The following is a 25,225-nucleotide window of genomic DNA, read 5'->3' as shown; positions in this document are numbered from 1 at the left end:
AAGTGTTAGTGGCCATTCATTCAGGACCATTCTGCACCATACATTTAAAGTGGCATCATAGCACTTTCAACAGCCACAGCAGCTTCCCCTAAAGCAGGCATCCCGAACCTTCGGCCCTCCAGATGTTTTGGACTACAATTCCAATCATCCCTGACCACTGGTCTTGTTACCTAGGGATCATGGGAGTTGTAGGCCAAAACATTTGGAGGGCCGCAGGTTTGGGATGCCTGCCCTATAGCATCTTGGGAAGTGTAGTTTGTTAAGGGTGCTGAAAGTTGTTAAGAGGAGAGCCCTATATCTCTCACAGAGCTAGTTTTCAAGAGTTCCCTGGGAAAAGGGATTGATTGTTAAAACACTCTTGAGAAGCGTAGCTCTGCGATTATTCTTAGATTTGAACTTGGCTCTTAGCCCTTAATGGGCCAAACACATTGCGCATTTCTATATTAGCATTTCTTTGGGTCAATGAAAAGGAATGGCAAGCAAACTTTCCAGGAATGTGCAGAAATATCTCAGGAGTATTTAGATATTAATTCCCAAAAAAGAAATATAAATCACACTTTAATACAACATACTACTAAAAAGGAGGGGAAATTCCAGCATTTATTTTTTTTCAAAAAAAAAAAAAAATCTCTGGTGATTATTTTTAATAACAAAATAGTCATGAACAAATTGTGTGGGGACAAAAATAAAATAAAATAAATGTTTGAAAACTCCCAGCATTTTGAGTCCATTTCCACCCAGAAATGGGGGTTTTTATTGCTAAACATTAAAAGGAATAACAGATTTAAAACAGCCTACAGGCCCCAGCAATGTATGTTATATTCCCCTCCCAAAGAATGGGTGTTTATTAATAATAGCAAAATAATAATAACAATAAAGTGAAACAATAAACAATATTAAAAACCCGCCCACAAACCCAAATGTATCGTTAAACACAGTTTAATTCCGTTTGGAGACCATTTGAAAACACAAGACCCAGAATTCAGACACGCCCTCCCCCACCCCCAATGGAAAATGGTCTGAATAGGAGAGAGTTTAGATACCTCGTTCCCGGCCTGCAGGATTTGGGGGTTCCGTCTCCCACCCCTATTCTGATTTCCCCACCCTGTTAATGCACTATTTTAAACTTTCTTTTTTCAAAAAAGGCATTTCTATAGAATAATTAAAAAATTACATATTCAACAAACAAACAAAATTAAACGTTTTCCCTAAGAAAGGAGGATAAGGCAGTTTGAGGCAGTTCTCTGGTGCAATAGGAATTTTTCTTCCACTCCCCCACCCCCCGTTTTTTGGAAATTGCTACTTTGCTTTGTTTGGTTTTTTTTTTAAGAATCCAGAATGGATTGGAAGTGACAACTGTAAACTTCATGCAGTTATAATCAGACATTGGAGTAAACATTTATGCTAAATCATTTGAACCGTGCTGACCACCTCCATCCCATTCCACACCTCCTCCTCCTCCATCTCCATCTCCAGACCGACCGCCACAACCACCCTTCCCTTTCCTCCTGCTCCCAAACTTGCCCCACTCTCAGTTGCATTCAGGGTACCAATGGCCAACTCCACCTCTGCTGCGTGGGAGACCTCCACTTTCCCAAGGCTTGGCCCTTTAAGATGCTTCCCCACCTCCAAAAGGTATGACCTGTCATGCCACGCCCCACATTTTAAGCCCCACCCCTTGTCTTCCACCAAGGGCCCTCCCTGTTGGGTCATCTACATAAGCGCTTCTATTGATCAGCCATGGCTCCTCCTCCCTTTTCAAGCCACGCCCAATGGAATGATAAAGAGTTCCCTTTTTGGAATGCCGTGCTACGTTGCCCCGCCCCAAAATTCTGCAGCTTCCCTGTTTCGTCTGCATAGCTCCGCCCACCACGAGGCCAAAACCTGCAACTCCCCTCCCATCACTCCTAATAGAGGGTACCCATCCTTCTGCCCATCATTCGTTCCCATGTGACCCTGAAAGAAGGTTGAGGGCTGGGCGGCATTAACGACAGCAGATACTTGGGAGGGTCGCCGTGATAATTTAACCTCGATCCCACCCAAGGGAGATCACAGGGGGGGGGGACTTTGGTGGGCGTTCACAGTGTGCCGTCTTATCCCCCTGCCTTGCAGGTTGGCAGGTCAAAGCGAAGTCTCCTTGTCCCGAGTGGAGGTCAAGGGGTGCACTGCGACGGGGGTCGGGCGGAGACCGAAACCAGCATGGGGGAAGAAGGTCCTCTTTTGCCTCCTCAAGTTACACTCATGATGAGCATGCTCAGCGCACCCACTGGGGGTGGAAGGGATGTGAAGAGACCGAGAAGGAGGAGAGGTGGGGAGGAGAGGAAGGAGGGAGAACAGAACCAGGGGAAAGGATGCAGCAGGAGAAAATGGAAGTGGAGAAGAGTAAATCGGGACATGGCTTAAGGAAGTAGCACGTGAGGAGCAGTGGCAGAACGAAGGCGAGAAGAGGAACGCAGGGAGGACAAAATGGCGGCAGGGCAGCACCGGGGAAAGGCAGAGAAGGAAGAGTGTGGCGACTAGGGCAAAAGAGTTCACGAAAGAAGCACCGAAGGAGAGATGGTGGCCAAGGCGAGGGAGACAGGAGGGCCCTGGTGCTCCCAGCCCAGCGAGGGAGCTCGCCTTGTCACACCTTGTCCAGCAGGGAACGCTGGCAATACAGCAACCGTTTGGGCGTGCCGTAGCGCTTGAAGATGAACAGGGCGATCCCCAGGGCAAAGATGGTGAGCAGGAGGAGGATGGGCAACACCACAGCGGCTGCGTTCACCTCCCCTGCTTCCGCATTGTCCACCTCGATGATGATGACCTCCTCGCCGTCTTCCTGGCGGTCGCCGTCCGAGCTGCATCCCATCCAGTCTCGGAGCACAGACTTGGGGTACCCTGGCTCCACCTTCAGCTTCTCGTTGTTGAACTTCCAGTAACGGTCTCCCTTGTAAAAGTAGGTGAAAACTATATGGGGGAGGAATAGGGGGTGGTCAAGAAACAGGGAAGAAAATGAGAGTCAATTATAACAGCAAAGGAAAAAATTATCCGAGAGCAACAATGGGATCATTTCCAATAAAATTCGAGATGGGTTTTGTGAAATACTGAATCCCACTTTTAATTTGCAAACCTATCTGAGGCAGGGATGTAGGATCTGCCTGGTGACTACTTCAAAGTTAATTTTCAGTTTCAAGTTGAGGACCTTGCAAAGCACATTTTATTTCATGTGCCTATTTGGAATTCAAGTGATATCTGCCTGTGTTTTGCAGATTAAGCTTTGGAATCCAAATTCCATTTTCTGCCCCCCATTTCGAGTACATATGGAGAATTTGTGGTCCTAATGTTGATTTCAGACCTTACCTTTGGGTTTTGACACCAATGTGTCAATTATAAAGGCATGTGTAAATTATAAAGGCAATGTTTTTTACATCTGAGACTTCTTTTGTGAGAAAAATGGAATTTCACAGTGAAGAGTTTCATTATTCTGAAAGCAAAATGTTTTCTTTCTGAATCTTCACTTTCATTTCACGTTAGAAATTCGTAAAAATAACCTTTGGTTCCAGATAAAAAAAAATTTCTGGCTGGGTTTCAATTCAAGCTATAATCACTTTTTAGGCATTTTACATTTCATTGTAGCAAAATGGCTTCCTGATCAGAGTTGGGAAGGGTAAAGCTTCCTTTAAAAAAATTCACATAATGAAAAATTCATGTTTTAATAAACGATTACCAGCTGCAACCCGCTGAATCATTTTAGGAACACAACATTAACTCCACAATGGCGGTCAACGGTATCGCACCAGCCATCTTTCATGAAGGCTCAAACGATTATTAGTCATTAAAACGGGACGCCTTTTGAATGGCTGAGTGTGCAGGGGGTTGATTTTCACACTAGAAGCACCTGGCAGGCATTCTTTGCATAATCTATGCACCTAGATGCATTGCATTTCTTCAGGAGATTCCTGCGGCTGAGGGCAGGCTACCCTCTGTTAACATCAGGGGACAGGGCAGGCATCGCCTTCGCTGCAACAGCGAGGAGAGGCAATATTGGACAAGGGCTGGGCCTACTCCCGTTGAAATCCCTCTCTCAGCCCTGATCCTCACTGGGTGACCCTTAGGCCAGCCCATGTCTCTCAGCCTCATCAGCCTCACAAGGATAGTTGTGAAGGGAAACCATGCACTCCCTTCATAATAAGCAATGAATGCATAACAATGTCCTAGAGTGCAGCAATTCAACTTTTTCTGCATATCTGCAATATGGTGGCTGCTGATTAAGCTCCCTGCTACAATGACTCCAGCTATTAGGTATCAAATCCTGACCCTATCTGCACACCACCATCCAATTTTATTTGTGTGCATCCTGTTCACTCTTTCTTGGTCACAGAATGTTGGCAGCTGCTTCTTACATAAGTCAGTATCAGGTGGGCTGCATCCTTCCTAGCTTTGCGTTAGAAAGTGGAGCATTTTCATCACCCCCTTTTCTTCCCACCCAATAGTCCCCCCTCCGCTCCCCCTTTCTCACCCTCATCGCTGCCCATAAAAGCCCCCCGGAGTGACTCAGGGATCCCTTCCCAGACAGAAATGTGTTTGGGGTAGCCGGGCTCGACCGTTCGGCTCTCTTCGTTGAAGCGGTAATATCTGAAGAATGAAAAAGAACGCTGTGTTAAAAAGACTGCAGAGCAGAAAGAGAAAAGTAATTGCTTCCCTCTTTGTAGCAAAACCCCCTGACGGGATGAGCAAGAAAGCTGCAGCGGCCGTGATCAAACCTCCCTCTGGTGGCCAGACAATGCCTTAAATCGGAATTCAAGATTGCATGATGTGGCTAAGAGGGCCTTTAGAAAGGGTTAGACCAAGGGTGGAAAACTCCCACCAGCCCTTCCAGCAAGCATGGCCAGTGCTCAGAAAATTGCAATCTAAGAATATCTGGAATATCTCGTGCCTGCAGTTGTTGGATCTTTGGTGTCAATGAGCAAGACAGCTCTTGAGGATTTGCTCGTAAAACGTCTGCAGTGTGCAACCCAAGCTAAATTTACTCAGAAGAACATCCCACTTGGGACTTTTTGCCCTGGGCAGTATTCTGAGGTCTGCAGGGCTACTAACTTGCACAGCAAACTGGCAACCATAGCTGAAAAAGAGCTAAATCTTTAGGTTTAATAAGGAACTGGAAACATTTCTATGTCGGCCTATCTCTCAATGTGATCACGCAAAGCAGAGATTCTGAGAGCAGGTGCAGCGTTCAGCATCCTGACAATCTCAGTTGCCCTTCTTTTGAAATAAAAGCCAATCTCTTCGCCCTCAAGGATGTGAAGACAGACTTGGAAATGTGCAGGTGTTGACTGGTGAAATTACAGAACCCAGAAGGGAAGGACGAGGAAGATTCGTAGTTAGCTGGAGGAGCAGAATTTGCTTCCATGCCCTGATCTTCAGCTCTTTGCCTCTCCCCTGCAACTCACAGTAGCATATTGTTTGGAAGGGCTATAGCTTGGTGGTACAGCATCTGACTTGCATCAATCTCTGGCAAATCCAAGCAGGGCTGCCTGAAACCTTAGAGAGCCGTTGTCAGTCAGTGAAGATAGTTCTGAACAAGATGGGCCCCCAATGGCCTAACTCAGTACTATGTCAACTTTCTATCCTCCTGTGTCCATTTGCTTACACAAGCAGCCTGTTCTAGGGCTCGGGGCGTGTTGCAAAGCTTCCCAAAAATTATGCACAGAAAACAAAAAGGACTGCGTCCCCTGCCAACTCACAAAAAGGGTCTCACAATTACCACTCGCTTCCCCCAGAGACTTGGCTGGCAACCTGCTTCGCTCTGAGAAACTGCAGCAATTTCCCTCCACTCCGCCCAGGGAAGCTGCCATTGCATGGCAACCCTCTCTGCACATGGCCTCCTGGACACAGCAATGAGATTCAGACACTCGTGCACAGAATGCTTCGAAAGACCATGATGGATAGGGGTGGGAGCGCTGAGCAAAGGGGCTGTGAGACCTCCAACCTCTTCCAAATCTGTTTTGGTCCCAAGGAGCCAGAGCAGATGTACGCAGGCAGAGTTTTGGGCCCAGGCTCGACACAGGTGTCCTGCGGCACAGTGGAGGGCTGCTGGAACCTGACTGAAGTGGGATCCCAAGGTTGCCGCCAGCCTGTGGGTCCAGGGACATGAGAGATGGTGAACTGTGCCCAGGCAGGGCAAAGCCACAGGGATTTCTGCAGCAGTCCTGATGTGCAAATTACCCTTCTGACCTGGGTGCAGGGACAAAGGACTCATCGAACCACCCAGTGGTTTCTTCCCTCAAAACAGCTGGCACTCGTTACCCAAATCCTCCCGCATTTTTATCTGGCAAAGCGAATGACTAGAAGTCTTGAAGCTGAAACGATTTCAACCGTTTGCTAGGTAAGAAGTCTGATTCGCTGGGTGCGGAATGTGAGCTGCTTTAGTAGACCACAACAGTTTATCGGTAACTTACTTGTCTCCCCGGAAGAAGTAGGTTTTCCCACTCGGCATCCAGAAAAGAGCGGCGTCGATCCGGTCTGTGGGAAGCCCTCTGCCCAGTTCCTTGATGTGCTTCGGGTAGCCGGGTTCCAAGGTGGCCTCATTGAAGACCCAATGTTTGTCCCCTGAAAGAAGGAAGGACACCTGATTTCCCAAGATGCACCAGCAGCCTTAACCATGTCTAGCATTCCCTAGCCAGAGGACCAAACTTCCACCCCCCTCAAAAACCACAAAGAATCACGGGGTGGGGCTCTGACTTGCAGGCCAAATTTGTCCCAGTAAAGGTCCCAATTTGGCTGTTTTCCCACAGCAGAGACTTTGGCAGGACAGCAGCACAGCCTACCTCAGCGATTAAAAGGTATATAAATCACAGTAATAATAATAAAAAAATATTTGGGTAAGGGGGAATAATATATTTAGTTATGTAACATATTGGCATCCCACACTGAGGAAGACCTTGCTGCTTTTGGAAGCAAACAGTTCATAACAGTCCACCAACCTTTAAAGAATACGAATTTGCCGTCTTTCCTCTCATAGGCTGTGTTGATTGTTGAGGGGAGACCAACCCAGAACTGGCCGATAGGGAGAGGGTGCCCGTCCATCACTCGGTTGTTCCGGACTCGCCAAAACCATTTGTCCTGGAAAGCAGCGAGTTTCCAAATGTGTCAAATGATGTAAAACAGTGTTTAAATTGCCCTGCATATTTAGATCGGTGGGTCCATGAGTGAGGATATTGATGCTAATGGATGTTACAATAATAGCTGGTGCTTGCACGCTTTTGCAATTCTAGTCAGACTGGGTTTGGGCTGACATTGGTTCCTAATGAAAGTTGATGTTGGGTACTGGTTTCTACATTCTGACTATTAATTTATTTATTTTTTTAAATCAGCCCTTAAGGTTAAACAGACAAACTTGAAAATACATAGCAAATATTAAGCCTGTGTTTGTGGAGATTCCACTTAGAATGTCAGTAGCTATCAAGGGAATGGGGACTAGAGGCCTACATACACCTTAGTCTGCAAACATGACTAATAGAGGCTTAATAAATTACGCAAAATAAGCAGATTTGCTAAAGCTCCGTATTTCATATACAGGTTGCAGAGTTCAGGGTTCCCCCCCCCCCAAAAAAAATCTTGTCACATAATGATGAATCTATCTCTTTTATGTAGCAAACATAAACCCAGATAATAGCATTTTCAGAGATGGCTCCAAAGCAGGGCTACCACCCTTCCTACAAACTCATAACCTCCCCTCTCTGCTTTGCCCTCCCCACAGCCTAAGGCTCTGATTATGCTCCCCACACTGGGCTAACCTTGAAGACAAACATCTCGCCCCTTAGCACAGCGATGGTGTCAAATCTCCCGTCACAGATGTTGGGGCCGTACGATGGGTTCTTGGGCGGCCGATCTGGGACTCGGGGCTTCATAGTGGTTCGAGGGATAGGCGGAGGTTTACTGGGGTGGCCGATTTCGGTTCCTGGAGACAAGGATGGAAAGGGTTAATAATCTCAAACCTTTGGGCGCAGGGTTAGACTCAGCTTTGTGTGCGAATAAAACATGCAATCAAAGTTCTAAGAAGTCAGGGTTACAGCGAAGAACTGGGGTGATATTAGTTTGGCCTGTGATTTCCCCCCCCCCTTTTTTGAGGAATTTTTAGCCATAACAACTTAAAATCAAACCTCCATGTTCAAGGGCACTATTCCGCCAATTACAAAATGGCAGGGGGCAAACAACAGAGATGAATGACTCCGTCGTGCTCTGGAGCATATCCCTGTTCCAAAGGAGGCAGCTAGTTGTCAGTGTAAAGTCAGAAAATCAGCTGAGTGGAACTGGAAGCAGAAAGCCTGAAAGCAGGCCAGGAAAACATGGCCGCCATTCCCTTGAAGCACTCTCTTAATTGGCCATGCTAAGGGAACAATTGACATGTGAGAGAGATATAAGAGTAGAAATGGAATCAGGCCAAGGGGTCAGAAGACACAATGGAAGTTAAGAGGGGTCGTACCATACAACTGCTGTATGCCACGCCGGTCATCTTCCGGCAACTCAAAGTTATCCGTTTCCATCCATTGGTAGAAGGGAGCCATGATGGCGGACGGGTCGTTCGAGTGCTCCAAACCCAGAGCGTGGCCCAGTTCGTGCACCGCAACCAGGAAAATGTCATTTCCTACGAGGAGGGAAGCAACGATTTACCAGCGTCCTTTGCAAATGGTTTGCCAGAGTCAACCATCCCCTCAAGATGAAGGACACCAAATGGTTCAAGGAGTGTGAAAATCTTGGCCAAGGGGACACTTCCTCTCATGGCGAATCCATCACAACTTGGGTCAAGGACAGCCATTCCTTCACATATATTGGTTCTGATTGAACAAAGGCTGAGCTCAGGAGAAAATAAGGAATTGGATACAGGGGGTTTCCTTCCTAAGAAGTCCTTCTGCTTTTGTCTAGAACTCACTTCATTATGAGATTTGGGGAACTAGAAAAAGGAAGTGATGTTCTGGCTGGTCCCGAGCCGATGAGGAGAGATGGGTTCCTTCTTTTCGCCAATTGTTACTCATAGTGACTCATCCCCACGCAAGGGTTCGTCAGTCACGTCTGCCACCATCTACGCTTCTTCTTCCTGACATTTTATCCCCCCCAAAGTCCTTCCAGCACCTTAAACTTCCACTCACCACTAAGGTCATCACTGCGGGACGTCCAGGGCTCCGCAGCGTCAAAGTGAGTGTCGCCACCGATGTGGGGCCCAGGGAAGTAGGCGTGGGCCAAGAAGCCTCCTTCGCCATCGAAAGGGGTGCTGTCGCCGTGGAAGCCTTCGGCGAAGAAGATCATGATGTCGGCCTGCGGCTGGCGGCCCTCGCGCACGTCTGAGTAGGAAACCTCGCGGAAGCGCAGTGGCGTTACAGACTGCCACACACTGAAGGCACGTCGGATTGCGGTGAAGGTGGCATGCTCTCCCACCTTGGGTGTGTAGTTCTGAATGCTGGAACGGAAGCAGAAGTTGAAATACCAAGGGTTTTGTAACGGCCCGTCCTGATATCTCAACCATCTCAGGCATGTAGGCCTCTGAACCTGCGTTGTTTCCACAAAGGGATCGCTTAGACATCCCTCTCAGGATTCCTAGATGCCTCCTAATCAATCATCCCTGTCCACCCAACTTCAGATTTCCTTTTGTCCGGCTCAAATGACCTTCCAAGCTCTCCCTCCTTTCTCAGTCACGCACCCCATTTAGCTGCTTCCCCCTCTTAAGATGGCTCTTCAGGCAGGACAATGGTGCCAAAAGCTTGTTATGACTTCTGCCCTTCCTCTGACAGCCACTTTGGGAAACTTTCAGGGAAAACACTGGAAAATAGGGTGGGAGAAATCTGCTCCGTTGCCTGGAAACCTGAGAATCTGGATTTGTAGTGCTAAACGTGTTGGGTTATTCGGACCGTCAGATTTCTTCCTATCTGAAGTGTTTAGTTTGTGCAAATGATGTTTGCTAGGATATGTGTGGGGCACTCAGAAATGAAGCTGGAGAGCAAGAAATTGTGAGTGGGGCTTGAGGAGTCAGATTTTGCCTTCCATGTAGCTCCCAGGTCTTTCTCAAGAGGCCACTACGCTGCCTTTTTACTCATGCTTATTGCCTCATTGTCTCATCTCCTAAAAGTTCCCCCCTTTGAAGTCCCAGGTTGATTTCAACATCAGGACGACACAAAATGTGTATAAAAATAGCCCCATATTTGCATTTTCTTCCGGTAACAAGTCAGAATTCTGCCCCCCCCCCCCGGTAATTCTATTTCGCCTGTCTTTCTTCTGACAGATCCATCCCCACAGCTAATTCTCCTTTCCCACAGATCAGCCCTTCGACTCCCTGCCCCACGCCGTCTCCTCTGCCAACCTCACCAAAAAGTAAGATCGTAGTGTGACCACTTCAGCCCTTGGATGGCGTAGCGCCTGCGCCGGACATTGGCCTTGATCTCCGCTCCAAATTTATCTGGGACGCCGCAGCGGGGCCTCTTCATAGCCCTAGAAGAAGGAAGACACATTTAATTTAAGGTTCCAGCTGCCCTTGAGAAACACATTTCTATCTCACCAAAGTCTCTGTAGGTCGACCTCCCCATGTTAGCCATGCGGACAACCTGCCCGGGCTCAGCGACTTGTCATGAGGTCCGTCTCTCTTCATGCGCCGCCTCTGAGAGAGGGGGACAATGTGGGGAAAGCTTTTTCAGTGATCACTCCCCGATTGTGGAATTGTGGAAAGCCTGGCACCACCACTGCCAGCTTTCAGTTGCCAGGCTAAGTCATTCCTGTTTACCCTTGGTTCCTTCTTGGAATCATACTACAGTATGATTTCCAGCCTGTCTGTGGTGTTAATCATTTAGTAGGCTGGGGTAGCATGTGTCCTTCGTATAGGGTCAGTATTGTTGGAGGAGCGCTTTCAGCAAAAAAATAATAATTGTATTTTATTGACGCGTTTGCTTTTAAAAGTTCGAAGTGTTTGCATATTTTATGGACTGCTTTGAGACTTGCATTTAGAAAGCATGAGATAAACGGCGATGTTGGTGGTGCCGATGCCTTGACATCTGGCCAGCATTTACCGCTGCTTCTGTCGGAATAGTTATTTACATTCTAGCCATCTTGAAACTAGTGGGGGTTGGTGCATATCGGGACAGGTAGAACGGAAGACATGGGGACTCAACAGCAGGTGAAGTTAGAGCCAATGGCGGACAGAGCCAGCTCATTCTAGTTCTGTCTGCCATCCTTTTCCCTGCTGGGTCCTAGAACAGCAACACTGAGACCAAGGGAGAGGAAGCAGACAGGGTACTTCCACCCTTGGGTGAACTGTAGACAGGAAAGCAGGCAGGTGGGGAGCTGCAAACCGAGGTTGGTGGGACAGTGTGGTATTTGTATCTACGGGACTGCCTCTCCTGGTATGCCCCATGGAGGACCTTAAGGTCCACAAACACCTTGGAGGTCCCGAGCCACAAGGAGGTTAGATTGGTCTCAACTAGGGCCAGGGCCTTTTCAGTACTGGCTCCGACTTAGTGGAATGCTCTGTCACAAGAGACCAGGGCCCTACAGGATTTGACATCTTTCCCAGGGCCTGCAAGACGGAGCTGTTCCGCCTGGCCTTTGGTTTGGACTTAGTCTGACCCTCATGTTTCCTTCCCTTTATGGTTTTGATTTACAGGCTACTACTAAAATGAGGCTGCATTTTAAATTGTATTTTAACCCGTATTTCAATTAACTGTTATTTACAGTTATTTCTTTTTCTATTACATTTTATTGTAAATTTATTGGTGTTAGCCGCCCTGAGCCCGGTTTTGGCCAGGGAGGGTGGGGTATGTATAAATAAATAAATGAATGAATGAATGAATGAATGAATGAATGAATGAATAATAAGCCAGCCTCTGCCACTTGAAACTACAGATGGAGAACGATTCAGGATGATGATGCTGTGATCATATACGATGCCCAGTGCTATGAAGACCAAAAGAGAAGCAAGACTCCTAAGGAGCCAAAGCCCTGTCTCTGCTCTCTGACTGCATTAATATTATTTATTATTATTATTATTATTATTATTATTATTATTATTATTATTTATTATTAAATTTGTATACCACCCTTCAACCGTAGATCTCAGGGCAGTTCACAACATAGAAATACAAGAGGCGGCATCATAGACTGAGGAAGCTAAGCCAATAGCCGCCGGCCCGTAACTAAGACCCAGCTGATTCTGGGTCTTATTGAGAGCAGAAGGCAGGCTGACGACAGCTCCATTAGACAGAAGATTGCACGAGGTAACTTTTCGGTGGATTGGGCCCCCATGGATTCATGCGGAGGGGTATCCTTCTGGGCTTCTGCTTCAGAAACCATAGTGTTGCGGGAGAGTAGCACCAAGTTTTGCATGCAAGAATAGGACCTAGGAGACCAGGTTTCGAACCCCTACTCAGCTGCCTGGGTGGACCTGAGGCAGATCGCAGTCTCTTGGTGTAACCTGCTTCACAGGGTTGTTGTGAGGAGGGGCTGCTGCCTGAAACAACGGCATACGCTCGCCACCTTGTTTCTCCGGCACTGTCGTTTGCCAAGGTGCACACTAAATCATTCTTTGCCAATTCCACAATTCCCTCCCTTCCTCCAAACCCACAATTCTGACTTCCTCTGCCTAGCATAAGAAGCCTTTCTGGGATGCTTTCGGCACGGGGATAAGGAAACCAGTAGCCCCACCCCACCAAAGTTGTTGGACTCCAAGAACCATCATCCCTGATCAACCCTCTCGCCCAGACCTTCCCCGTATCATCACTAAGCCAGAACAGACAAGCAAATAACATATTTTAAAGGGTTTCTCTTGCCCCACTCTTCCTTTTTGCAAAGGATCTCCAAACCAGCTTTTCCCAGCTCTGGATGTCTTGGACTACAAATCCCATCATCCAGCGTGTGAATGGAGCTTATCACTGGTTTATCAGCTTTATACAGGCCAAGGGGTGCCAATTTGCTGCCAGTCACTTAGCACTATATGCCAAACAGTGGAGATGGGCGGCACTTTTCCCTTTCCCAATCTTTGTTGACCAAGGCAGAGAAGACACCAGGCCTGCCACCTTCAGCTTGGCCATAGCTTGCTGGGCTGGCAGGGGCAAGGCTGGCAAAAGCGAGACAAGGCCAGCTCCAGGCAGTGCACATCTCAGCTTGTAGGCAGGAGACGTCCATGCCAGGGCTCAAGATGGAGCCTGGCTGAGGCTTTGCAGGGGAGGAGAGCGGAGGGCAGTCCTGGCACACCTAAACAGCCGTGGCAAATAAAATTGCTCTTTCGGCTGGAGTGTGCAATTACGTGAGAGGCAAGTGCTGGCCCTAGACTAAACTGGGTTTGGGGGGAGCTTAGAAAGAGGGAGCAGAGAGGGGATGGAGAGGGGAAAGGTAAACACTCGTAAAAAAAAAAGTTAACTAAATCTTTTGCTAGCTTATAGTTTAGGAATCACTTAACGTGCTTTAAAGGACGATGTTGCACATTGCAGTTGGCAACTACACAGTGCCACCACGAAAGATGAGCCCCCACCTCACAGAGAGAGAGTTCACAATCAAAGGGGGGCAGCAGTGCATACGTTTCCCCCCGCTGCAAAAACTGTAGATCCAGCACTAGAAGACCCACCCGGAAGCTGCTTCTGAGTCCTGTTTAAAATTCTCCTCCTCCTCCTCTGTTCTTTGTACCCTCGCCAAGCTCTTGTGGTGTGGAGTTCCACTGGTCAGCCCTAACTCCACCAGACACTGCTTGCTCTGTATGCAATACGAGGGCCACCCCTGGGACAGGATGCCGCTCAGCCGTTCTGCCTGCTTGCCAGCGCTGGGAACTGGAAGCCAGCCACTCAGCCACAACCACAGTCCCAGCCTTTCTCTCGGTTACATCATGGCCCTTTTAGGTGGTTTCATAATATCGTGTTCCCACCACCAGCGTTTTGAGAAATGCCATGCGGCATTTTGGAAAAACTGCCCATAGTCCTTCAAATCTCAGAAGTCTGGATAGGAGAAGTTTTCTGAATGCAGGAAGCACCTCGCAAGGGACAAATCTCAGCTCCTGGACTGGTGGTCTTGCCTGTCCTGAGTTCGAGATTTATCATCTACGAGGTGGCTCCTTGAATTCAGTAGAGCTTTATCAAGGCTGGGTCTCACCAAGCGTGTACCCCGAATGAGGAAGGCCCTCACAGTTCTCAATTCTCCTCTTTACCCAACTTAGGCCGGCAGGCAACTAAGGGACACAGTTGCCGACCACACACTCATTTCAAAATGGCCGAAGCACGGTCACTGAAGGTCGCCATGATAGGACCTGTGAGAAATATACCCCATTTGCTTGACTGATGCTTGGTTTCAGTACTTAGGGATACAATTCCCCTCTGATACTGTTTCCCAGTAAAGCAAAACAGTTTTGTTTATTTACCCCCACTCCATGACTAAAAGACCCCACGTACCAAAAGCACTGCAGTTGCCACAGCACCTCAGTGAACCATGTAAATACAATCCGGTTTTTTGGACATGGTTTGCAATAAATCACTATTGTTATTATTATTATTATTACTATTTACTGCTACACCTTAAAACTGGGGTCCCAAATGATTTGGGGCCTGGGGCACATTTGGAACCCCAAAAACTGTTGTAGGGGAGCCTCAAAAGCACACATTTCCCATAAGAAAAACTGGCAATGCTCAGAAACCCCTCGAGAAAGAAGGCAAAACAGCTACAAACACCCCAAAATGAACAAAAACACAGACAAAAAAAAGCAGGCAGCAGCCTTCTCTAGAAACATGCAACTCTCCTAGCCAAACAAACCCCCACACCACCCAAAAAAAAAGTTTAAAAAATAAATTATTGGGAGGGCGAAGGGCGTTATTGCCTTCAAAAGGGCATGGGTCTAAAAGAGATTTTTAAAAGGGGTCTTCTCTTGTGGGTAGGGGTGAAGCGAAGTTTCCTAGGCTTTTATCAGTGAAAACAGAGAAGAGTCGCCACTGGATTTTGAAAGGGGGAATTCGTCACACCAAGGGCCATGGTGGCAAAGCCTGAGCACTGCAACGCAGGTGTCCGCAAGGCCCCCTGCCTGACACCCTGGAGAGCTGCTGCCAGTCAGTGTAGGCAATGCTGAACTGGGTGGACCCAGGAAGGAAGTGAGCAGCAGCAGGAGGAGGAGGGAACTCACTTCATGGTCTCTGAGTCCGCCGTGCCCGTCACCTGAAGGCCATAGAACCGCTGCATGGCCGAAATGGCGGCCGTGAGCGACTGTGGGGAGCGCTGAGTGTGTGTGCGAAGGTCTCCGGGGGGAAGGTAGCCATACTGCTGCAGCCAGGCCTGGGGGGAGAAAGGAGAAGGGTGTGAGAAGCACAGACGGCAGGAAGGACAAGCAGTGGTCGAAATTCCCCGGGCACGTTTTGCTTATTTATTGCATTTATATCCCAACTTTTTCTCCAAGGAGTACATGGTTGACCCCCCCTCCTCAGTTAATCCTGACAACAACCTTGTGAGGTAGGTTAAGGGGCTGTGATTGGCCCAGTGACCTTCATGGCCGAGTGGGGATTCGAACCCCAATCTCCCAGTTCCTAGCCTGACACTCTTAATGGCTCCAGCCCACTGGCTTCCTGGAGCCCTTCTGCAATGGGGCACCTCTATAAATTAAATAGGTAAATAAAACATGGGGAAAGCCAAATGTCACTTAGAAAAGGATCTGAAATATTTTATTTGAAGCTTGAACCTGTTTTATTCTGGGTTGTTTTATTCGACGTTTCAATGAGCTGGAAACCAATATTTGAGATTGTTTCTTTAAAATATAAAGCAGTATAGAAATGAAATGAATAATAATCATAACAACGGCAACAATAAATTCTACCGCAAAAAAGGCAGCTAGACATTGCATTGCGGTGACCAGGTTTAAGGTGATTTGCTTATATATCTCGAGTTTGGTCACAAGCACACTTGTGAAGCCGGAATTACTGCAAAGGGCGCACAACCCAAAAAATGCAGAATGGAAGACTGAGCCACGGCAAATTGTTTCAGGGTTTTTTCTTTCCTCTGTCCATTTCTACCTATAGGCTTCATTCTCACTAAGATGGTCAAACCTGTGTCTGGACTGTGCCACCTCAATCTGCCGGGGGGGGGGGGCTCACCCGATTTAAAACAAAAGCCCTTCAGGCAGAAGATGAGCACAGCTAAGAATATTAGAGCAGCCGCCTCTCTGATGTGCTGATATTTTATGCAGGGGGGTTATTTTCATATGGACAGGCGTTTGGGCCTACGTGCCCACCCCTTCGACCATCTGAAGTGGTACAGCCCAGTCTTGGCTCACCGCTTTGGTGAGAGCTCAGCCACAGAATCATAGGGTTCGAAGGAACCAGACACAGATAGAGGCCAACCCCTGGCCTCAGAACAAGGTTTTCCACAAATCCCAGCCCTTCTCCTGCTAGCTCCGCTCGCCGCATGCAGGCACGCTCTGGATAGCTCAAGAAAAACAAAATAGCTGGCTGCCAGGAGGATCAAACAAACTGGGTTGGGGAGCCTGTGGCCTTCAAGACCTTTTGCAGGACTACATCTCCCATCATCCTTAGCCATTGGCCACACTGGATGGGGTTGATGGGAGTTGGAGTGCAGCAATGTCCAGAGGGTCAAAAAAGTTCAGGACCCTCTATAGATTACAAATCCATTTACAAAGGACTTGGAGAATGGGGCACGGGGATCCCCACTATTGGTATTCTGTGCTTCTTCTATCCCAGTGGCCCCTTCAGATGTTGCCAGACTACAACTCCCATCACCCCTGCCCACTGGTCATGCTCATTGGGGATGATGGGAATTGTAGTCTATCAACACCCAGAGGGCCACATGTCCCCCGCCCCTGATCTATGTCCAATATACTGTCAGCTCTGCCATACTATCCATGGCAAAGACTCACCGCCCAATAATTGCTGGTATCAATCCCACTCAGTGCTTCCGTCTTTCAGCATATTCCCGTCTATCTGTCCTTCCCACACTCCTCCCTACATATCAGTCCATTTGTGTGTTCTCTGTTGCCTGCTTTGAGGTCGGGCATCTTTTATAAAGGACACCCCTCAACTATCAACCTTCCCCTCCACATACACCTATCCACCTACATAATTGTTTTGCGGTTTCGTTTTTACAATCCAGCAGTATATCAAATTTATGAACTAAACAATAAAGTTCACAGTGCAATACCTCTGTTTCCATATATATATAGTCTATCATGGGGTCTACCTGTTTAGTCCTTTGGATGCCGTCGAACTCCAACTCCCATCAGCATGGTGCACAGCCAGGGATGATGGGAGCTGTAGTCCAACAACACCTGACTGGCCCCAGCATCTGATCTATTAACTCCATCTTTCTCTGTCCATCCACTTTTCCTCCCCAATCGCTGCCCATCCACGACTAATTCCCATACATTCAACTCATCTTTCTGTCCATCTGTTAAAAGTATGCTGTGAGCCCAAAGCACCTACTGATTCAGGAGCTGACACATTGTGCCTCTGCGTGATCGCCTTGCCCTCCTTCCCATCGTTCTTCCCTGGATGAAAGGTAATAGTGACGAACAGGGCATGAAAAATTCATTCCATTGCTCCCAATACAAAGAACCACTGATATCAAGAGGAGTCATACCCAGAACAGTGACTCATACAAAGGCACAACAGGGGAGGAATATTAAATATATTTTGAAAATTAAAGGAGTACACTTTGGGAAGTCGTGTAAGAGGGTTGGAAGTTTGGGAAACCCTGAAATACTCCATAATAACACCATCTCCTTATTCTGCCTGTCCGTCTACACCAGCTTTCCCCTTCAGCTCAGCCAGTACAGCAGGAGACTCTTAAAATCAGGGTTATGGGTTTGAGCCCCACACGGGACAAAAGATTCCTGCATTGCAGTGGGTTGGACCTTGGGGTCCCTTCTAGCTCTACAGTTCTGTGATGACTGTGGCTGGTGCTAAGGGGAACTTATCCCACACTCTGCCCCCTGCCCAGTTCAGTCAGGGGAACATCAAATGCAACCTTGAGTTCCACGAATTTCAGTGGGATTTATTAAGTGCTTCCTTCACTTATCAGTTGCTTTGTGTGTCAGCTCCTGCCAGGCACACAGGCCTTGTGGCTGTCTCAGTTCCTCCCTCCCTCACCGCCCCACTGCTCCCCTTCCATTGATCTTTACAGTGAATCACTCTGTCTGCAGCCATTTTCAGGCATGGTGACCCTTGGTAAAGCAGGCTGGGCAAGGCTCTCCTCAGATCTAAGACGCCTGGGATCAGATCTTCAGATGCTGGTCTCTGCAATGCTTTGGGGGTAAAGGGAGCTGCTCTTGTGGTGAGACTGAATTGAGCAGCATGAAAAGAACAGAGCAGGAAGAAGAAGAAGGGGAAGGGGGGGCTCATCTCTACAAGGAACTGTGGTTCAGGATTGACACTCATTATAGATCATCTCCTTGCGTAACATCAGGTGATTCAAAAGGGATGTTGCTCAGAGGGAGAAACCCAGGAAACAAGCAGCAAATGAATTATGGTGGGGAAGACAAGAGAGAAAAGCTGGGGAAAGGAGAAGAGTTAACCCTTTGTGATGCGATAGGTTTTGCAATGGCGATTCTCCCACCTCCTCAAAACACAACTGCATGGCTGGATCATTTAAAAGGGCCTCCTAGCCTGTCAATCCATTTCCCGACAGCAGCCAACCCCAAAAGACATAAGCATGGCAGCTCTTTCCTGATAACTATCCCTGGTGCCTGTTCTTTACTCAGAGGTAGACTGCCCCTGCACATGGAAGTGTCATTTAGCTACAGAGAGAAATGTTTCTCCCTCTCTCGGAAGAGAGAACTCAGGGGCACCGCGTGAAAAATCCACTGAGAGGGCAGACAGTGCAACTTGCAAATTTTTCAGCAGTGAGGTATGGGAATGGCCAGCTTGGCTTGGAGGGCATCAGAGGGGCAATCATCCACATTCCCAGAAGGAAAGACATTATTGGCCTTGACAAATGAAATACTGTAGAACCTCCAGGCTTAGGAGCAGTCTACCTTTCTCAATGCCAGTTGCTAGAAGGGCACAAATACAGGAGAGGGTTATTCTTGTTTACACACACTGCTTGCGAGTTTCCTGGCCACCCCTAGAAAGAGGATGCTGGATGAGATCAACTCTTGGCCTGATCCAGTAGCGCTCTTCTTCTATTCTGGTGTTCTTATCATGGCTGGTAGCCATTGGCAGCCCTGTCCTTGGAACACCCTAATTTTGGCTTTTCATACAGCGGATGATACAACACAGCTGCTGCCCCTCTTTCTGCAAGTTTTATTTTTAATAGCTGTCAAACAATCCAAGAGGGTTTTTTTTAAAAGCTGATTAATCACCTGCCTTTTAACCAATTCATCAGCTGATTCAAGCCCACTGGAGAGGGTTATTAGGTTGTTTTTATTTTGATTATATATTTTGTGGTTTTATCTTTTGATTTTGTTCTGTGAACCGCCCTGAGACCTCCTAGTATAAGGAGGTATAAAAATTCAATACATAATAATACATAACAACACAACTGACCCGGCTTAGCCATGGTTTAGTGTGAATGCACAAACATGCAGGTTTCCTGGATAGCAGATTGTGACCGCTTCTCCTCCTGCACTGCTGTTTGCTAAGCCATGCTGGCTTAGCATGCTGTCTGAACATGGACTTTTGAGCTGCAACCAAGGTTTGCTCTATGGTTTTACCATTCATGGTTTGTCTGGAGTATGATAAACCACAAGTCTGGGATCAGACATAACACTGTGCCAATCCATAGCTTCACTCACAGCAGCAGTAGCAGGGCCAGAGAAGGAACAAAACAGCCACAACCTAGGAATCTGTTTGCTCTTTCCCACTTAAACCATGGTTTGGGGCTTAGTGCTTTGGGTACACTGAGCCAGTGAGATGTACTTTGAAGTAAACACACACACGACTGCACTAAGTTTTAAGAAACATAGAAAATTAGGTTGGTTTGACATCTGTGACCTTTCTTCAACAGCAGTAGCCTGGCCACCCTGATCTCTAGCACCCTCCATCTTGGACTACTATAATGTGCTATGCATGGGGCTGCCCTTGAATACAGTTCAGAACCTTTCCCTAATACAGAATTCACCTGCTAGCAATCTACATGGTTTATCTAGAGACATATGACATCAACTCTGAAGGAACTACATTGGCTCCCTATTCACCAGATATGATAAGCCATCTTCAAATATCTCAAGGGCTGTCACCTGGAAGAGGGGACAGGCTTGTTTTCTCCTGCTCTGGAGGGTAGGATTCGAACCAATGACTTGAAATCACAAGAAAGGAGATTCCGACTCAACATCAGGAGGAACTTTCTGGCCTAAGAGCTGTTTGGCAATGGAACGGTCTCCTTCGGGAGGTTGTGGACTCTCCTTCCTTAGAGGTTTTCAGGCAGAGGTTGGATGGCCATCTGTCATGGATGCTTTAGATGAGATTCCTGCATTGCAGGGGGTTGGACTGGATGACCCTCAGGGTCCCTTCCAAGTCTACAATTCTATGATTCTACCACAGAGACCAGTTCAAGGCAATGTTGCCCTAAATCAACCTTCACCAACATGGTGCTTGCACTCTCCATCACCCTTTAGCCCCAGCCAGCATGACGATGGGAACTGTACTCCAAAACACTTGGGAGGACACAAAGTTAGCAACGTCTGCTGTATGAGAGCCTGGGGTTCAAATATCTGCAGGAGTGCCTCCTCTTGTGCCAAGCTGCTTGAGCTCTTAACATCACCAGAGGAGATCCTTTTCCATGCTCCACAAAAGGAGAAGAATACTATGCATGCACAATCTTATATGTGCTTACTCAGAAGTAAGGTGGTGTAGTGGTTAGAGCGTTGGACTAGGGCCTGGGAGACCAGGGTTCGAATCCCCTCTCAGTCCTGGAGCTCGCTGGGGGACCTTGGTCCAGTCACTGTCTCTTAGCCTAAAGTACCTCCCAGGATAAGATGAGGAAGGGGAAAAACCATGCTACCTTGAGGAAAGGTGTGATATAAATCTAATAAATAATCAAAACAAGTATTTGATGGGGCTCGCTCCTAGTAATTGTGCTTAGACTTGCAGCCTAAACCTTTTCCTGATATATTTGGCCTTACGTATGAGAGTTAAGTCAAGCAAGTGGGCACAGGGAAATGGGGACTTTAGGGTCAAAGTGAGCAGCAATGTATACATTTCAGACTCTATACATAAAGGCCTTGTGTGCGTGTTTTTTTCCAGAAACACACCCCCTTAAGGCAAAGATTTAAAAATCTTTGAGAGCAGGCCCAGGTGATGATGTCAAGGAGCCTGACAAATTTCGACACCCTCGGGCGTTGCCAATTATTTTCTTGCCTTCCTATCCGTCCATGACGTTTCCCCCCCCCCCAATTTCCCTTGCTCTACTCGCCAACGTTGGGTATAAAAAAAGACCCCGTGCCCCCGCTTTTTTCCGCTTGCTCTCCCTTCGCACTCCCTCTTGCCTCCCTTCCCTCGCTTCGGGATGGAGCGGTCCCTAAAAAAAGTCACCGTGTCTCATCCCTGAAGCCTCAAAAATATCCCTTGGAAGAGAAAGAGACACAAACAACCCACAGCCCACGCAGCCTTTGGGTACAGTAACCGTCCTGCCCTCCTTCCTTCGTTTCATCCTAGGCCAGAGCCTTCCTTAGAGTGAATTCCCCAGCCATCCCCGGGCCTTCGCTCTTGTCCGAGCAAACTTGCAAACTTCCTCGAGGGTTCAGACAAGGCCCTCTTTTGTCTAGTTCCTCCCCACATCCTCATTCCTGGCATTCGGACTTGAGTGGCTTAAGGTCATAGCCGCCAACCCCCTTTCAGAGCTGGTACCGCCACTTCCCTGAACTGTTCTTTCCTCTGCCTTCCTATGCTGGGTCCATTTCCTTTTCTTCTTGTTATTATTTTTTTTTCCAATTGTAAAATTGCCTGAGAACACCCACATGAAAAGCTGCCCTTTTCCTGCCTGGGTTCTTTCCCCATATTCCTCTCTCCTTCTCTCTCTCTCTCTCTCTCTCTTTGCATTCATTTTTTTCTTCCAAACTTATCACAACAATTAGGTTACAAGGTAAAAAAACACCCTTCCAGTTGCATCTTCTGCCAGTGGATGTCCACCACCATCATTCTAGCCCTCATTGATCCCCAAGTCCTTCACAGCTCTTTCTTCCAAACCAGCCCCCAAGGCCACAGACTTCTTTGTTCCTCTGAGGACATTTCAGGACTTGATTCGGGTTCTTCCCCCTTAACATAAAATATTCCCAGCTACCACAAAAAGTGTGAGTGTGTGTGTGTTTCGGCAGCAAAAGTTGCTTGGATCGGCAATAAAAGCAAGGAACAAAAAGAAGAGGAGAAAGAAAGGAACTGTAACAATAACAGACACGCCGTCAAAAGCCAAGGAAAAGTTGGAAGGAGACCAAGGTGGTTTGTTTGGGGGTTTTTTTTCCCCTTCAAGGATTGCGTAACTGAGAGCAGTGTGATCAAGAAAGAGGGAAGGAAGATGGAAGAATGATGGCTGGGGAGCCTGAGATATGTATGGCTAAATGGAGAAATATGGACGAGAGATGTTCAATGGGTGACTGAGAGATGGCAGACTAAGAAGTAGATAAGATTAGATGATTGATGGGCAGGTGGAAGCTTTTTTTAAAGGGAGTTGAAAGTGGTTTGAGACAGACTTCACTCTCTCTGGTGTATACACATAATTCTTTTGTCTGGCTGAGTGAGGCAAAAAGAAAGAAAGAAAAGGGATGATGAGTGTGACCACCACAAGTAACAACCCCTCTTTCAATCTCCCTTCAAAACAGTGGATGGAGAGAGATATATAAGTGGACAAGCAGACAGATAGATATGGGAAGATAGGGAGGGAGTTTGAGAACAAAGTGGGCACAGGAAAAGGGTCACAATGAAAGAGGGAATTATCTGCTTGTTGAGAATGGTGAAGGCTCAGAAGCAAGGAATGAATTGTGACTTAACATTACTTGATTTATAAAGGAGCAGGGAGCCAGTTCAAATAACAGAGAGGAAGGAAGAGATTACATGACAATCTGATGGACTGTTGCAAGCTGCCTCGAGGGTGTCTGGGTGGAAATGGTGGTGTGTGAACCCAGTACATAAATGCAAATAAATAAAACTTTAAAAAGTACATAAACAAAGGGGTAGGGAAGGGAACAGGCAGGCTGGATTTCCATCCACTTCAGGGCAGTTTAAGCTGCAATATTTCTCCAAAAGGGAAGAGAAAAGGTTGTGAAAGAGAATAAAGGCCTTAAAACGAAGGGATTTTGGTAGACATCAATTGGGGGGGGGGGCAGAAGGCATGAAAGTGTTTAAGCTGACGGGCAAAATCAAGGAAGAAAGGGAGCTTGCATCAAAGGGACAGCCATCCAAAACTGGAACACGAAAGCGCAGGGAAGTGAGGGAATGGGGAAGGTTGGCAAAAGAACGAATGGAACAGAAAATGCCTTGGCATAGAAAACACCATCTCTCCGTCCAGCTGCAGAACACATCCAAGAGAAGAGGGGAGGGGGTGAACACAAAGGATGGTAAAAGAAAAAGCAAGGGAGGAGTAGATGGAAAGAACAGCTGGAGAAGGAATGTGAATAAAAGAATAGGAGCAAAGGTGATGGGAAGTTTGGCAGAAGGGAAATACAGGAAGGAAAATTCAGAACGTGCCTGACTCGTGAAGGGGCGTCTCAAGAAGAAGAAAAGGGGGGAAGATCAGGAGTGATTGGGAAAGGCCATACTGACCACCAGGGAAGGGTGGATGTCAGAAGCTTCCTAAAGAAGGAGTGCTGGGAAGGCAGAAGACATACAAAGGAATTTGCAAAAAGGAAGGCAGAAATATTAAACTACAAACAGCAATCAAGGAAAAGGGGGGAAATCAATATATAAGCCCAGTCAATGGGAAGAGGTGAAGGCTCTGTCATTGGAGATCCTGTTTAGATGGAGGTTGATATATAAGTGGAGAATAATGTGGGCCAAGCTGAAAGCGAATGAGTGTGGCAGAGGCCGAGGGAAAGAGAGAGCAAAGGAGAGAGAGAGGGAATGGAGCCATCTCTGCAGCAGACAAGTGGAGACAAGAACATCGAAGAATGAAGCATTTAAGAGAACTTAGCAGGAGGGGAAGGCACAGAAAGAAGGAATGAGAAACCTGGCTGGCAGAGGAGTGCAGAATGCAAACGAGAGAGAGAGGTGAGAGGAGAGTGAAACAAGGGGGAAGTCTACTGCGGGAGCAAGAGAATAAGAGAGCGAGAGCAGAGGGCAGGAAGAAGGGAGTGCGAAAGCCAGCAAGTGAAGGGGTGGAAATAAGGGGGAGATCTTCTCCAATGGGTCTCATTCATAGCAAAAAATAATAATAATGAAGGTTTCCCGGAACAAAAGCGCACCAAGCGGGAACGTGGAGGAATGAACTGTCCGGTAAGGAAAAGAAAAGGAGGGGGGGGAACGTAAGGGAGGAGGAAAGCAGAGAGCAAAGGAGTGGGGAAGGCAGGCGGGTGGAGGGATGCAAGGGAAGGAACGGAGAAGCAGGTCGGGCAAAGGAAAGCCTGGGAGATTAAGGGAGAAAGAGGAGAGAGGCGCGGAGGAAAACTGGCCAGGAGGAGCTGGCATTACCTCCCTCGATTTTGCAGGAGGACACTCACCTCGGGGCTGAAGCGGGAGGTGGAGGATCCGCGGGGCAGGAGGGCGCTCAAGGCCACGGCGAGGGGCAGCAGCCGGAGGAGGGCGAGCCACGGACACATGTTGCTTCTCCCCCCGAGTGTGGCGCTCTGTGGCGATCCCACTCACCCGAAAGCCTTTTTTTTCCTCTCCCTTTCTCCCGTCGTGCAAAAAAGAAAAAAGTTGCTGGTGTCGAGTTTCTCTGCCCCTCCCTCTCTCTCTCTCTCTCCTCTCCCCTCCTCGCACTGCTTTCCCTCGCTCCCTCCTTCCGCCGCGTCTCTCCCCCTCGCCCAAAGTGGAGACGTGGTCGGGCGCGGGGTCTGGCTCCAATTAGAGGGTTGCGAGGAGGATGGAGAGAGAGAGAGAGACTCCCCTCGGAGGGGAGAAGATGGGAGGAGGGAGGGAGGAGGAAAAGAAAGGAGAGGAAGAAAGAAAGGCAGGGAGCCTCCAGTCTTGCATGCGCCTGGGAGGCAGCAAAGCCTATTGAGCTCAACTGCTGAGCAGAGGATCTCTGCACATGCCTCCGAAATGCATGCATGCTCTCTCCCGCTTCCACCACCTCTCTTTTCCCATCCCCTGATTCTTCCTTTAACGCCGTTAAAGTTCGGGGCAGGAACTTAATGTGA

General features: G+C 47.8%; 1 protein-coding gene across 1 annotated transcript; it reads right to left on the bottom strand.

Annotated features, from left to right (window-relative positions):
* Positions 1 to 572: 572 nt before the first annotated feature.
* Positions 573 to 24,997, bottom strand: MMP14 (matrix metallopeptidase 14). Its single transcript, XM_081886851.1, has 10 exons — positions 24,584 to 24,997; positions 15,119 to 15,267; positions 10,339 to 10,461; positions 9,129 to 9,436; positions 8,465 to 8,626; positions 7,776 to 7,939; positions 6,963 to 7,101; positions 6,438 to 6,588; positions 4,499 to 4,614; positions 573 to 2,946 (listed from the first exon to the last, which is right to left on the bottom strand). The coding sequence occupies exons 1-10, from the start codon at positions 24,680 to 24,682 to the stop codon at positions 2,624 to 2,626; spliced, it is 1,734 nt and encodes a 577-aa protein (XP_081742977.1). The 5' UTR covers positions 24,683 to 24,997; the 3' UTR covers positions 573 to 2,623.
* Positions 24,998 to 25,225: the final 228 nt, after the last annotated feature.

The sequence above is a fragment of the Podarcis melisellensis genome (genome assembly GCF_964234715.1).
Source record: "Podarcis melisellensis genome assembly, chromosome: 13".
NCBI lineage: Eukaryota > Metazoa > Chordata > Lepidosauria > Squamata > Lacertidae > Podarcis > Podarcis melisellensis.
Note: the sequence above shows the minus strand (reverse complement) of the source record. Positions and strands in the feature narration are given on the sequence as shown.

What these genes read in the sequence shown, in the direction of transcription:
- MMP14 (XM_081886851.1), bottom strand. Translation starts at nt 24,682, where the DNA reads ATGTGTCCGTGGCTCGCCCTCCTCCGGCTGCTGCCCCTCGCCGTGGCC. An exon ending in CACTACGATCTTACTTTTTG is followed by an intron (nt 9,437 to 10,338) that starts GTGAGGTTGGCA and finishes CTTCCGTTCCAG; the next exon opens with CATTCAGAACTACACACCCA. An exon ending in TACTTCTTCCGGGGAGACAA is followed by an intron (nt 4,615 to 6,437) that starts GTAAGTTACCGA and finishes TTCATTCTTCAG; the next exon opens with ATATTACCGCTTCAACGAAG.